The 15,135-nt window shown below is 39.2% G+C and overlaps 1 protein-coding gene across 1 annotated transcript in view; it reads right to left on the reverse strand.

Moving 5' to 3' along the window:
• Positions 1-2,473: 2,473 nt before the first annotated feature.
• Positions 2,474-15,135, reverse strand: part of EFCAB7 (EF-hand calcium binding domain 7) — a 29,945-nt gene continuing 17,283 nt past the window's right edge. The window contains exons 7-13 of the mRNA XM_009883974.1: positions 13,939-14,048; positions 12,801-12,958; positions 12,464-12,597; positions 9,819-9,967; positions 7,740-7,949; positions 3,669-3,776; positions 2,474-2,548 (exon numbers count right to left, since the gene is read on the reverse strand). Coding sequence (XP_009882276.1) covers positions 2,474-2,548; positions 3,669-3,776; positions 7,740-7,949; positions 9,819-9,967; positions 12,464-12,597; positions 12,801-12,958; positions 13,939-14,048 — 944 coding nt within the window. The remainder of the gene's footprint in view (positions 2,549-3,668; positions 3,777-7,739; positions 7,950-9,818; positions 9,968-12,463; positions 12,598-12,800; positions 12,959-13,938; positions 14,049-15,135) is intronic.

Here is a 15,135-nt window from a genome sequence, read left to right on the forward strand (position 1 = left end):
CTCGGCCCCCGGGAGGAGGTCGGCACCGCGCTGCCGGGAACTGCGCGGGGAGAGGAAGATTGAGGTGCTGTGTCCCCCCCGGGGTCCGCACCCCACCGAGCACCTCCACGGCCCGGCCGGACCCCGTGTCCCCAAGGCCACCCCAGCGGGATGTCACCACAGGCCCCGGCACCTCGACGGCCCCAGAAGGGCCGTCAGGGCAGGCCAGCCTGAGCGAAGACACGAAAAGCTGCATTTTGTTATTAAAGCTCTAGTTGCCAAAAGAAAGATAACATTTTTACTATGGCAATGTAGTAATAGGACGAGGGGTAATGGCTTCAAACTGGAAGAGAGTAGGTTCAGATTAATTATTAGGAAGAAATTCTCTCCTGTGCGGGTGGTGAGCCCCTGGGGCAGGTTGCCCCGAGAAGCTGTGGCTGCCCCATCCCTGGAGGTGTTCAAGACCAGGTTGGACGGGGCTTGGAGCAACCTGGGCTGGTGGGAAGTGTCCATACCCAGGGCAGGGGGTGGCACGGGATGATCTTTAAGGTCCCTTCCAATTCTAACCATTCTATGATTCCAGAAATTTGAATTACAGCTGTTACAGATGCTTCTCCCAAATGTCTCCCATGAGAAGAAGAGAGACTAGTACCTGTGTTCAGCCTTAAAAAGAGATGCTAGAATGTTTTTCTACCTTGGTGGTACCTGGACTTAGAAAAAAAACAGTAAAGACTCTGTAGATAGGGCCAAGATCTCTATTCTCATCTCCTCCTGGGCAGGAAAGGTAGAACCTACCCTGGAGAACTAGCCCATGTTCCCACTGAAAAGGTTAGACCATGAAACTCTTCCTAGCAGCAAGTGGATCAGAAAAGGAGAAAGGTTCTACTCTGCATTGCTGTGTCACGTTTAACCAGACCCTACCTGCAGCGAAACTCAGCCTTTTCACATGCAATGATTTCTCAACTAAGAATGATTTAACCATTCCTTTCATAATATGCAGAAAGAATAGCATACGGATTCCTGCCACATCTAACAAGACTGATTTTATAAACAAAAGAAATGCAAATGATGGAGTGCTCGCTTTTACTGCCTGCTGTGCACAGTGTCTGTGATTTCCCAGCACCTCCATCCAGATGTAGGTAGGAACTTCTGACACATCCACAACTTGCCCCAGGCAGCGTTTACAGAACTCAGTCTTGTTTGCCACCAAATATTTGTGGGGCCTCTTTATACAACTTCTACTTCTTTTAGACAATTCTGAAAATGAAAGTGATATCTGCTGTACCTGCTAAGGAAAAAAAAAAGAAAACCTAAACGATCACCAGTAAACCTGCCCAAGCACCAATTGCCCAAGCGTGTAATCACTGCCGGCCTCTAGCAGAGCTCTCATTTAGTAACTGACATTTACTGGCCCGGGGTACGATTACAGCAGAGTGAAGCAGAGCGCAGGAGTTGCTGGCAGATAAATATAGCTTTTCAAAACGACTTGCTGCCCTTGCAGATGAGGTCACATATATTTAAAGTCTATTTTAAACTCAGACACTTTTTAAGCATCCAGTGGCCAGGGTCATCAATTTTTTCCCCCCACGTTAACAGATATTTAGAGGAACTAGAAAAACATAATAAGCTGAATAGTTTTAGTACCTCAAAGTTGGGTTTCGTTGCTATTGCAGCTTAAACTTGGCGGACTTCATTCTCCTTATTTCAGCTACCCTGTAAATAATTAATTGCTGTTAACAGTCAAGAGCTTAAGACAAAAACTTCATTTTCCTCAAATAATGTTACTTCCTTATCACATATGAAAAGGCAGACTTTATTTTATACATAAGAGTACAAAAAGTCAGTAGTTATTCAGAACAAGTGCAAGATGAGTATTATCAAACAACAAAAAAGTAAATAAAAAACCGGAATGAACGAAATCCTTTATCAGGTGGCAATAAAAAGAATCATGAACCCTACCTCTTTCTACTTCTCATGTCAAAACCACAATAGCATTTAATTAGGAACACATCAGACCAATTTAATAAAGCAAGTTCCTCCTCAGTGAAACAGTTCCAGCATGTGATGGAACTACATTACATGTTACAGAAAACAAGAGCATATCTAGGGAAACTAGCCTCTATAAAACACAATTACAACTGTCAGCTATGTTACTGAACAGTACTCATTTTTATCGTGTCTCAATGTTTTCATGCCAAAACATTTTGTCAGACAGTGTATGATGAATACTCTGCCAGAGGGTATTACATACTTACAGTTAGTCCATTCCTGTGCTTTCACTGTATGTTTCTTAAAAGCCATTAACAGAAGTGTGATACCAGAGATAAGTACTTATGTGATTCACTGCCTTTAACAAATCAAACTCTGGGAAACATAAATGTATGCCAACTTTTTGAAAAAGGCAAGACTAGAAATTGCCTACAAACTACCAAAAAAAAAAAAATAATCCTGGTTTAGTCTGAAGGCTACCAAGAAATGTCTCTAACCAGAATGTTTAACGTAGGAGGGAATGCACACAATTATAAAGCCATTCTTCCTGCTCGTTCAGCGGCATCACATGCTGAGAAACCTGTATACGAGAGAGAAAATAGAGGTGAAGTAGTTGTTTATTGGACAACTGTGTGTATGTTACCTGAAGTACTACGTAAGCAAAATCAACTGCTTCATTAAATGATGGACATTCATCATCTATAATGACAGCTGGTAATCAAAAAACTTACTATCAAATTTAATTGCATGACAGCAAAATATCAATAGGGACACTGAGCCTACAACTTATACTGAATGAAGCCAAAATTAAAATTAATAAAATGCCTTACAGGATCTGGCTATAGATATTTAAAATGTCAGCAGCACTATTAAAACAGACCCCAACCCTGCCTGTGTCATGGGACTGTGTCTGTTTACAATGGGTTTGAATGCATCCATGCTGGAAAGCCATGAAATATAAAATACTTTGGATGCCTCTTTGAAAGAAAGACACCCCACTTTTAGAATAATAAAAACTGCATTTTCTTCATAAATGAATGAAGAAAAATATTGTCAGCATTTGTAATGCATTTTCAATCTCATTTTATCCCTTAGGACCCTCATTTAGAATTTTCACTAAAGCCTGCCCAGCTTTGGAATAGGGATCAGCAGATCAAATTGCTTTGTGGCTAAACATGATCCATAAGTCAACTTGAAAAAAGAAAAAAAAAAATAGCCATCTGCAAATCACACTGTGTGTAAGGAGTGCAATACATATATTTTTGTTTCTGACTAGCACATGCTTGGTCTGTTTCTCACAGACATCACTATATCTGATTAAAAATTGCTGAGTAAAAAAAAAAAGAAATACAGCTTTAGAAAAAGAATATTAAAAAAATTTTAGTAAACGGTACAAGTATTGAAAGGACAACAAACAGGTACACATGAAAAAAATGTAAACAGCTACATTTTTTTTTACATGAAAAATGAACAGCTAAGGACTTTTATAGCAATCAGCACAGGGAAACACGGATACATCAAGAACATGTTCAGCTTTGAAGTATCAAGAACTATATCTGATCTGTACTGGTGATGAAGATGCCACTATCCACATGCTCATTACCATGATAAAAGACCTGCAAAAGGAAACTATACAGATGTCACGTGATTGTTTTCCTTTTTGCTTAGATTTTAAGTTGGCTAAGCTATAAAAATCTTACCATCATGGACTTTGGTGCCACTTCTACTGCAAAAACAGCAAGTCCCCTATTACTCAGGCAGTTCTTACTCTGCTCATTGTTGACATGAATAATCACTTTGTTGTCAGACTGCAAGTGAAAAGACATGAAGGAACACTGTTATTCTAAATGGTTAAGTGACTGCTCTTCATGTAACAATTCCACATTCCTCTTACTTCCTCTGATCTTGCTATTTTATAGGATAGAAACGCTTTACAGATGCTGATGTCTATTCTCTTTGAAGAGTAACAGTTTCAAGTGTACCTTAACATCTTCAGAGCCCAGTTCCATTACCAAAAGTAATTTAAGACTTGTCAAAATAACTTAAGCATTTACAAAGACACAACTTGGGAACACCATTTAGTGAGAAAATTATTTGCCACAGAATGTTACAGATTCTAAAAATTTACATAGTTGCAAGAGGTGACTGGACAAATTCATACTAGACTTTAAGTACAAAGTAAATATTTCTGTTTCAAGCAGTCCTTGAACTGCAAATCACTAGAGGCGAGGACAGTGATCTGGAGAAGTATCACTGGATACTTGCCCAATTTGTGTTTGCAACATCCCCTACAGGCCATTTCTGAAGACTTCATTAATAGACAGTTTAAAAATTATTTGACAAAATTGGCCATCAGTCAGTCTCACCTCTGTGCCTGGCAAGATCATGGAGCAGATCCTCCTGGAAACTGTACTAAGGCACATGGAAAATAAGGAGGTGATTGGTGAAAGACAAGATGGCTTCACTAAAGGCAAATCATGCCTGACAAATTTGGTGGCCTTCTACAACGGGTTTACGGTGTTGGTGGATAAGGAAAGAGCAACTGAGATCATCTACCTGGACTTGTGCAAAGCACAAGTCGTGCACTGTCCTGCACGACATCCTTGCCTCTAAATTGGAGAGATATGGATTTGATGAATGGACCACTCAGTCGATAAGGAATTGGATGGATGTGGTCAATGGCTTTGTGTCCAAGTGGCAACCAGTGATGAGTGGTGTTCCTCAGGGGTCAGTACTGACACCGGCGCTGTTTAACATCTTTGTTGGCGACATGGACAGCGGGAATGAGTGCACCCTCAGCAAGTTCGCCGACGACACCAAGCTGTGTGGTGTGGTTGACACGCTGGAGGGGAGGAATGCCATCCTGAGGGACCTGGAGAGGTGAGGCCGTGCAAACCTCATGAAGTTCAACAAGGCCAAGTGCAAGGTCCTGCACCTGGGTTGGGGCAATCCCAAGCATAAATACAGGCTGGGCAGAGAATGTATTGAGAGCAGCCCTGAGCAACCCTGTTGGTTGGTGAGAAGCTCAACATGATCCAGCAATGTGTGCTGGCAGCCCAGAAAGCCAACTGCATCCTGTGCTGCATCAAAAGAAGCATGGCCAGCAGGGTGAGGGTGGTGATTCTGCCCCTCTATTCTGTTCTCATGAGACCCCCCCCCCCGGAGTACTGCCTCAGCTCTGGGGCCCCCAACATAAGAATGAGATGGACCTGTTGGAGCAAGTCCAGAGGAGGGCCACAAAGATGATCAGAGGGATGGCGCACCTCTCTTATGAGGAGAGGCTGAGAGAGTTGGGGGTTTTCAGCCTGGAGAAGAGAAGGCTGTGGGGAGACCTTATAGTGGCCTTCCAGTGTCTAACGGAGGCCTACAGGTAAGATGGAGAGGGACTCTTTATCAGGGAGTAGAGTGATAGGACAAGGGGGAATGGTTTTAAACTGAAAGAGGGGAGATTTAGATTAGATATTAGGAAGAAATTCTCTCCTGTGTGGGTGGTGAGCCCCTGGGGCTGGTTGCCCCGAGAAGCTGTGGCTGCCCCATCCCTGGAGGTGTTCAAGGCCAGGCTGGATGGGGCTTGGAGCAACCTGGGCTGGTGGGAGGTGTCCCTGCCCAGGGCAGGGGGGTTGGAACTAGATGATCTTCAAGGTCCCTTCCAACTCCAAACATTCTATGATTCTATGAAATTAATGTAAGCATAGTCACTTAAAGAATACATGCTCTTGCTAAAGCTATTCCAGAAGGATCCAATATATAAAACTGAACGCTTGGAAGCTTGGGTAACAGAAAATTCTTTAGCCACCAGTTTATCCCAGGCAATATTCAGACAGAAGACCTAAGGACATGCTACTAAACCCCACCATTCACTTGTCTACATAAATCTCAATTTGACAGAGCCGCTGGGAAATGTTTGATGCTTAGACAATGCTATCCAACAATCTCTCTCTATTGAGAAAGGGCATAGAAACACAGTTACTTTACACAAATCAGCCTCATGCAGCAAAGAAGCTACTATTAGACCAGCAAGGAATGACTTAAAAAAAAAAAAAAAAAAAAAAGGAGCTATCTTTGGTGTTCTCAATACAAAGGGAAGGGTTTGAAGACAGCAAAGTGTAAATACAGTAATTCTTGAGATATGGTAACATTGCAGAAATGTAAACACAATCTAGTGGTACTCTGCTTATTACTTTGCTCTAGCTGCTCTGGCATCACGTTGGTGAAATCCTCATTTCTACAGGACAGTGAGTTAAATGCAAACAAAAGAATTATCTGTACAGGAAGATACTTATGGCAACAGGAACAGGGTCACAGATATTCACCTAGTACGGAAGGTATAGTAGGTTTGTGCTTTGGATGATAGTAAATGACTCATTAATGATTTCTTTTGGCACCCAAACAGGCAGACAATAGATTTGGTACTGCTTACTCTCTAAATTGGAGGCTCTGTCTGCAAAATCTTTTAATCTCCCCCAACTCACACCCTGACTAGGGAGGGTTAGAAGACAAGCACCTTTCTCTCCCCACTGATTAAATACATATGCAAGACTAAAACAGAATCCCTCAGGAACTAGCATATTTCCTTCATTTAATTACAGAAATAACAGAGAAACAATTATTTTCATTGAAATCATCAGTACAATAACTGAAGATATAATCAGACTGCTTGCACTGCGGGAAGCTTAGAAGACGACAGATGCATAAAACTGCCTTTTTATTATTTCTTTCCAGACATTTACAATACAAAAAACCCTCCAGTCTACAGATTTTAATGAGATTTTCAGGGAAGTGCACCTATTTGCTTCAACGCAGAACAGTGGTATTTATAAAACCTAAATGGTATAAATGGCAGTGGTCAGTGATTTTAATCAGATAGCATCCAGTTGCCTCAGTACAGATCTCATCTCCTTCTCTGACATATCCCCAAACATATAAATAACTCCAGTATATCCATCCTAAAGGGCGAAGTGCAGATCTAAACCCGTACTTCCAAGGAGCCTCAGCATTCAGGCCTAATATTAGTCTACCAACCCACCCCCTTTTGCATGTTTGTCCATTTAAAAATATACTTCTTGCTCTGATCTTTTAAGATTTAAAGAATCTTAAGGTTAGCATCTTACTGCACTGAATTCAATTCCTCACGGTTCCTGATATAAATGAACCTGAGAATGATGAGCACATTCATTAAGATCTACGCAAAAAGGTTTAAAATCTCTGCTTCTCACCAACCGCTTTTGCTTGGATTTACAATTCTTAGCTTGGATTAGTAATTAAGTAGACCTGTAAGACTAGCCAGTTAACAAGTCATCCATAATGCACTTATAAAAACAAAATCAATGCAAGTCACTGCTCTTTTACTCTCTTATACATACTGAAAATATTAAATAGTGCAAATGCTGTAGTCCTTGCTCCTTCTGTAATTGTATTGCCCATTCTTAGTATTTGTTTTCTGGTATTATGAACATATTATGTCTGCAATAATTATCAAAATATTGAAAAATTGGACCATGAACACAAGCAAATATTTAGATTCTGTCACAGTACAAACTGCTTGCCTCGTTATAATAAGCTGCCCCTTCCAAGAACACTGATCCAGACTCTTTTGAAGTCTAAGTCATATATCAAAAAGAGCTTTGCATAAGGCACTTTATTTTTTCAATGAACTAGATACAGAAACTTGATATCAGAAAATATAATTCTCAAAAATGACGCAAGGAGGGAAGAACAACAATAATAATAGACATTAACATAAAGTCCCTTATGGAAGTCTCATGCCATACCTTATTTTCAATAACAGAAGTGATTCTCCTGCTCGCTTTGTAGGTATAGATGATTATGTTTTCACAGCCATCCATTACTTTGGCCTCTCCTTTATTAACAACAGACTTGCAGATAGCCCTGTTGAGTTGCCAGCTGCCTGCCTCTAGATATATGGCTTTAATTCTGGGTTTGCATTTTTCTGCATAGATGTCAATGACAAAGGGGCATGCCTGCAATGGAGAAAATGAGTTTGATCATCACTTTATCTGTAGTTTTTCCCCTCAGATTTTCATCCATGGCTCCTAAAGTATTTTCATGTATGCTCAGAAGTAGGATTATCCAAATACAAGAATGCCACTGAATGTTAAATATTCAAAACCTGAGAGCTGTGGCAATCTTAAACCAAATAAAAGCTCAGGACAAATGAACGTTTTTTCATGGCAGTCACAGTACAGTCGATATGCCGTTTGGCACATTTGGCTCCAACATAGCAAACCCTTCCTTGGATAGCAAAATATACCGGAATTATGATGAAGTATTAATATATTTCAGTGCCTGAAACAAACCTCTCTCCTTTACCTGTCACACTTTTGCTATTTGTGCCACTTCATACAGATTTAAAATATCTGCAATGTTGCATTAAGCACTCTGCTTTTACAGTATCTTGGCTAAGATTAGTACAAGTAACAATCAGGAATTTGCATTTTCTTCGACTCAGTAACAGCATCTTGGTTTCTTTCAAATGGCTATTGGAATCCACTAGGATTTCTCAGTTCTGTCTTTAATTTGTTAGAGGCTCAGTGGTCCTGAAATATCAGTCTCTTAAATCATCTGAAATTGAGGAATGAAAGGGTTAAGTTATAGGCACAAGTTAAGTAGATACACACTTTCAGATGAAGGACTAACGCATTCAGAGAGCTACGATGTCCTTCAGAAAGCAAAGGTTATAGCCATAAACTACAGCTAGTATAAGGCACAAAATACCTGTAAGAAATTTCTAACTTGGTAAAAACCTCCCCAAAATCTTCTTTCTTAGAGAATAGCTCCCTCTTACGTCTGAAATGCAGAAAGGCAGTTTTGTAGTTGCTCTGCTAACTATACTCCCACAAAACGGAGAAAGTGCTACCCATTAAGAAATAATTCACCATGATCTCAATATTTTCAATGAGAGAACTGAAGTCTCTCTACCATACTGAGTATTTTTGGTTCTAGATATATGTTTCACACACATGTATTTTTATATGGCGACTAAACTGACCTGATTTAGTTTAACAAAAGTTAAAGAAATAATCAGACTATGATTAAAAAAAAGAAAAAAAATAATCAGCTTTTCTTGGGAAGGAAAGTTAAATGATGAAATTATCCGCATATTTAATGTTTTCTTTAATTTTTCATATTTTCTTTTGTCTTTATTAAGGATATCCTCTTTCTTTAGTGAGAACTATTTAACACCAACACTGATACTGTTTTGGGGGGAAAAAAAAAATAATCTGTAAGCACACAGAAACATTAGAGAAATAATCCCTGGTTCTGTAAAGTAAACAGTGTACCACCAGCAGCTCTTTCATTAAAATTTTATGTTGAACACCTTCAGACACTGTTGTGAAAGGCAAGAGGAAGAGAAATAGCTGTGTCTGAAAATTAAGAATTCTGAATCATGTGGAAAAAAAAAAAGTTATCTTTTCCTTATCCACTTCTGTTGCAGCTTGGACCAGGAAAGTGACTTTTTTAAGTAGAGCAAGTCCTGCATTTTTTAGGTTTGCTGACAGGTCACCGTTCACCATCACTGTCCTCTTACCGCTTCCCACCAGCAAGGTGTGTGAATCCTTTCAACAGGTATAACCCAAGATTCCTTCCTCCACAACCCCACAAAATCCTGTCTTTCTCTACAGCAAAAGGCAAATTTCCTCTTTCAATGTCAGTGTTATCCTAAGAAACAGGATACCATAATGACTGAAAGTCATAGTGTAAACCCTGTATTAACAGTGTTTGGACTGGATCACTGACCTACTGAAATCAATTTATGACAGACAGAAACACTACTGCAGGTAAACATGTGCAGCAAGTTGTATGTGAAACAGTTATTTTTGCTATCATACCTCTGTCATTTCTAATGCTTTATTGTAACCCAGAGACAGTAAAGTGACCCAAAGGTCACTAGGATCCCCTTCACGGTCATTGGCTTCCATGAGATTCAAATCCATAAATCCTTGTCTTGTTAGTTCATTCTTCTTCATATCAAAATTCTCTGTTTAAAAAGAAATATAAGGTAGCACTTAAATGTCTGTTCTCTCTACAAACATCCTTTATCTTTCCAAAGCCAAACTCCCACTTGTGTTAACGAGGTTTAAAAAAGAAAAAAAAAATGGAGTCATCCTGCAGCTTCAGGCTCTCCAGTATTATTTGGGAATGTCCTTGACCAGATATGTGCTCTTTGCATAGCTTCCTTGTGGATTTTAGGTAACGACTAGAAACAGCTGGTCCCTTGTACAAAGCAAAAGAGAGTGAGATTTCAAAACGGAAAGAGTTCATATAGATTCTTTTTTTCATTTTGCTAGCAGTATTTGTTGTGGTTGAGATTGACAGTATGGGGTATACTAGGAATGGGAAATTAAAGTCTGCTGGGGCCAGCACCCTTAGTGCTTGAGGTCCTTGATATAGAAATGATTTACTTAGTTCCTAAAAAGCAATATAATGCCAGTAATCCTAACACCCTTCTCTTGATAGAATATCATAGATTGACCACTCTAATGTCAGCAAACACATAATTGAAATGTCCTTGTGTCAGAGATTTTTAAAAATGGTTTTCTCATCTTCATAACAATGCTAAATCTTTACTATATATTATTAAAAAGGCATTACCAATTTAATAAATCTATCTAAGGGTACAGATGCTCTAATAAATGGCTTGAACTTTGGTGTCAAGATTTATGATATTCGTCTGAACCCTTCAACTGATTAATGACCTGGTAAAACATTCACCATATTCTCTTCTTTCCTCTCTTATACACTTCCCACACACATACACCCCTCCTACTCATGTTGAGACCAGCACACAGAGGCATAACACGGACAAAGTCATCAAGTGTGGAAAAGCATGTACAGGGATGAAAGAGATAAGAAACTCATTTACAGAAAAGTATTTTTGTATGAGCTTTCCATCATTTTGGAAAAAATCTAATATCTTGGAGTGTTTTGGGGAGAAATAGTTAGCAGAACTTGCCAGTTTTTAATTATTTTAACCCAAATTAAGTAATGTGTCATAGCCTACCACAGACAACGACATGACATCAAACACGACATGGGCCGGTATATAATGACATGCCATACTGGCATTTCAGACATAAGTTGCAGAAAAACTACATTTCTTACAGAAACTTCTAATTTTCATACAATGGCTTCTACATTTCCAGTTTGTCTACTCACTGCAGCTAAACTTCCCATGCTTTGAAACCACTGCTTTCATGCACTGTACTATTAGGGCAGCCTACGGTCACTGGTGGTTGTATTCTCCTAGCCCTGTTATGAGGTAAATATGTGCATTCTCAAGGCCTTTGCAAGCTTAAAGCAATGCTGCAGAATTCCTTTTTTCTTCAAAATTGACATTTGTGGCCTAACACTGCTCCTGCAAGCTGGCAAAACGTCCAGTAACATTGATGAGATGTATCAGCAGACAGAAAACAAAAGTACAGCTGGAAGAGTCTTAACTGTCTGTCAGCTGCCTCAACTCACTCACGGAAGTCTCAGAATCTCACACTGTCATTAGTAAAATGTGGACAAACTGACACACCATATATGAACCTTCAAAAGACAGATTTTTAATGAAAAACTGCTTATATCTGAATAAAAAATATAGTTGCAATAGGCATTTTCTAATGTATAATTTTCTAAACAATCATCAAAAGCTCTAGATGCCATTTTTAAAGCATTGTATTGTTGGGGCTGCTCAGCCTGGAGAAGACTCTGGGGAGTCCTTATAGCAGCTTTCCAGTATCTGAAGGGCATCTACAAGAAAGCTGGAGAGGTGATGTTTTACAAGGGCATGTAGTGATAGGACAAGGGCTAATGGCTTCAAACTGGAAGAGGGGAGATTTAGATTAGATATTAGGAAGAAATTCTTTACTCTGAGGGTGGTGAGGCACTGGAACAACTTGCCCCGAGAAGCTGTGGCTGCCCCATCCCTGGAGGTGTTCAAGGCCAGGTTGGACAGGGCTTGGAGCAACCTGGGCTGGTGGGAGGTGTTCCTGCCCAGGGCAGGGGGTTGGAACGAGATGATATTGAAGGTCCCTTCCAACCTAAACCATTCTGTGATTCTATATACACACTAATTAAATGTCCCACTCAGCGCTTTGTGAGATATGAAAGCAGTATCAGCTTAACCTGCAGAAAGGAGATTGATTAAATGAATACCTGTTACAGCTTAATTCACCAAATGATCCATGATTAGAAAACCTGTAGTTTTGGGGAGCTATAAAATCTTTCACCTACAATACTTTGCAATTAGAAATGGGAGGAATTTTCTCAGGTCTGACACACAAACGAGAATGAAGCAAAACAAAGGACAGAAGACTCGAAAAGGGAAAAAAGAAAAACAAAAGGAGAACAGTATCTACACGTGTTCTTGGTATAGGCTACAAACTACTCAGTTCTTCTATACTACATACATAGTAGGATGCTATAGAAAACAGCTTGCAAGTAGATTGATAGCCCTAATTAGTTGTATCAAGCACAACAATGAACTTACCCTTACATACAGCCCATGCTTCCTCATCACATTTCTCACCACTAGTTCTCAGTTCAAAGAAATTGTATTCCTCCAAACTCAGAAGGCCATTTCCATCCAAATCAATTGTTTCAAATATATCCAATAAAGCAGCTCTAAAACATGAAAAAGGCAGAACTATTTCCAAATACTTCTGTTTCCTTTACTGTCTCATAATATTGTCAATAACGATTCAGCCTATTTGAAAATATTCTGTACAAACAGTACTTTAGTAAAATGCAGTTTTTAAAAAGCTAGATGTTATTTGGAGCGCACACTTTTACAATAGCTACCATGACTATTTGGGAATATGACTCACCGAAACTCTTTGGTCAGAACTAGCTCTCCATCTTCACCTCTATACACGAGTTTTGCTTCTCCAGTAATTTGTGTTTTTACCTTCTTCAACCTACAGCCTGTTGTGAATGGGAGTAGCCAGTAAACTCCTGATCCAAGCTCCCCTTTCCATCCAAACACCTACTCTTAAAAGAAGATGGACAAGTTTGTAAGTTACTTCTCAAATGATACCTCTCTTGTATGGATATTACTAGTAATAAAAAGTGATTAATTATTTGAAAACACTGGTAATGCTAGGTTCTTTCCTTAAAGAAAACACGTCTACAGTGAGATGCTGTATGATGCCATTTTAAAGACAAAAAAAACTAGTGAACCTCTTAGTTATAATAGAAGTTAGAAAAACAGAGATAAGAGGATAACAGCCATTACTGGAAATGTCTAATAACAGTCCTATCATTTTTCAATTTTGTAACATTCTTAACTGTTAAATTTTAAAACAAAAGCAGCCAGAAGCGGGCCAACAAAATCCACTGAGCTTTTAATTTCCTCCTTGTTCAAACTGGCAACAAAAACTTCCTATGTAGAAAGTCACAAGTGACTGAGGGTTTAAGAAGCAAGCTGAGTTTCCTGCAGCTTGGAAGGGGGAAGTAACTTAATGCTACTATTTCTCCTGCCATATTTCTGCCATAGGATAAGAATTTTCTGTGCACTATGATGTTCAAAAACATATATATGGCAAGGAGAAAGAAAATTAAAGGAAATTTTTAACAAGTTTCATCTTTGAAATTATGTTTTTGAAGGTGCAGGAATACAAGTGAGTTTCCACAGAGCATCTGTGGAGATAACCAGCTACTCAGCAATACTTGCCAACGCACCACAGGACAATATGGTCCTCACCCGAATTTCATTAAACCTGTATACAAGTGGCTTGCAATTCAGCCCATCCAAAGGGCACAACTAGAACACTCTTACATCCTACCTTGCATAAGTTCTGCCAGTTTTGAAATGGAACATGCACAGAACAAGTGTTTCTTCTCTCCTCTAGTCTGGTTAAGTACAGTTTGAATTCCTTCCAAACACACAGGAACTCACCCACGCAGCATTAATGCATATGATGAAGATACAACAATTAAAATAGGAATATAAGAAAAATATCTAACCTCTTTGTTTTGTTGTTCAGTAAAGCTTACAAGCTGTAGATTTTCTTGGGTTTCATTTTCCTTCAGAATATACAAAGCTGTATCCACTGACAACCAATGACAAGATTTTCCTAAAAAGAAAAACAGTCCCAACACAAATGGTTTATAATGGTACAAAATTGTTTTTCTTTGAACCCCAAAGTAAATATTCCCATGGTATTTATAATATTGATCCCTGTTAATGTAAGACGGGAAAAAAGAATCCATTATACGCTATCAGGACTTCCTTCCTATTTATGCCAATCAGGTAAATTGTTCCGAGTCTTGTGATTGTCTTACAGATAATGATTACTAATAATAGTTCTAATACTAAAACCTTTGGTAGTTAAGGAAGCTATTTTCATTATTTTTTGCCATTAAAACAACATTATTATTTATTACCTTTCTTTATACTAAGGCTCCTAGATATTTGCAATTAAGGATGTTAGCAAAATTATATCGTATTCTTGTCTGATGTTCTGTAAAAAATATTGTTAAACTCATTGTGACTGGAAACCCAGATTATATGCAAAAGCCAGGGGTACCAGAAGAGGTAAATCTCAGAAGTATAAGTTTCAGATATTTTTAAGATTTAAATAGCAACATCCTCCTACATGGCATCACGTATGATTTGTTTTTCATGGGTTGGATTGGAATGGAGGCCTGGTCTTACATATGTTGAATAGATGCCACTTGAATCTCTTTGATTTCTTGTAACTCCTCTGTTCCTGAGGGGAATCAGTCAATGAGCTATTAAGTGGTCTTCAAGTTAATCAGACTACAGCACAACAATGAATGCAGGGGCTTAGTTCTTCTACAGTTAGGAGTCAAGTATACCAAAGAGTGGCTACACACTGCACAACTTTGTTAAAAATGTGAAGATATTTTTGATTTCTCATAAAAAAGTAATTGCTCTGCTGACATGAATCTTTTCCTTACATACCAGCCTTCCTCTTCACAACAAAACACAGAATCACAGAATTGTAGGGGTTGGAAGGGACCTTCGGAGACCATCTAGTGCCGCCATGCAGTGAGACCCGGATGCAGCAATCCCCCTGCCAAAGCAGGTTCACCTAGAAGAGGTTGGACAGGAACACATCCAGGCGGGTTTTGAATATCTCCAGAGAAGGAGACCCCACAGCCTCTCTGGGCAGCCTCTTCCAGTGCTCTGGCACCCTC

This window comes from Charadrius vociferus, unplaced genomic scaffold, assembly GCF_000708025.1.
Source record: "Charadrius vociferus isolate BGI_N301 unplaced genomic scaffold, ASM70802v2 scaffold423, whole genome shotgun sequence".
Lineage (NCBI taxonomy): Eukaryota > Metazoa > Chordata > Aves > Charadriiformes > Charadriidae > Charadrius > Charadrius vociferus.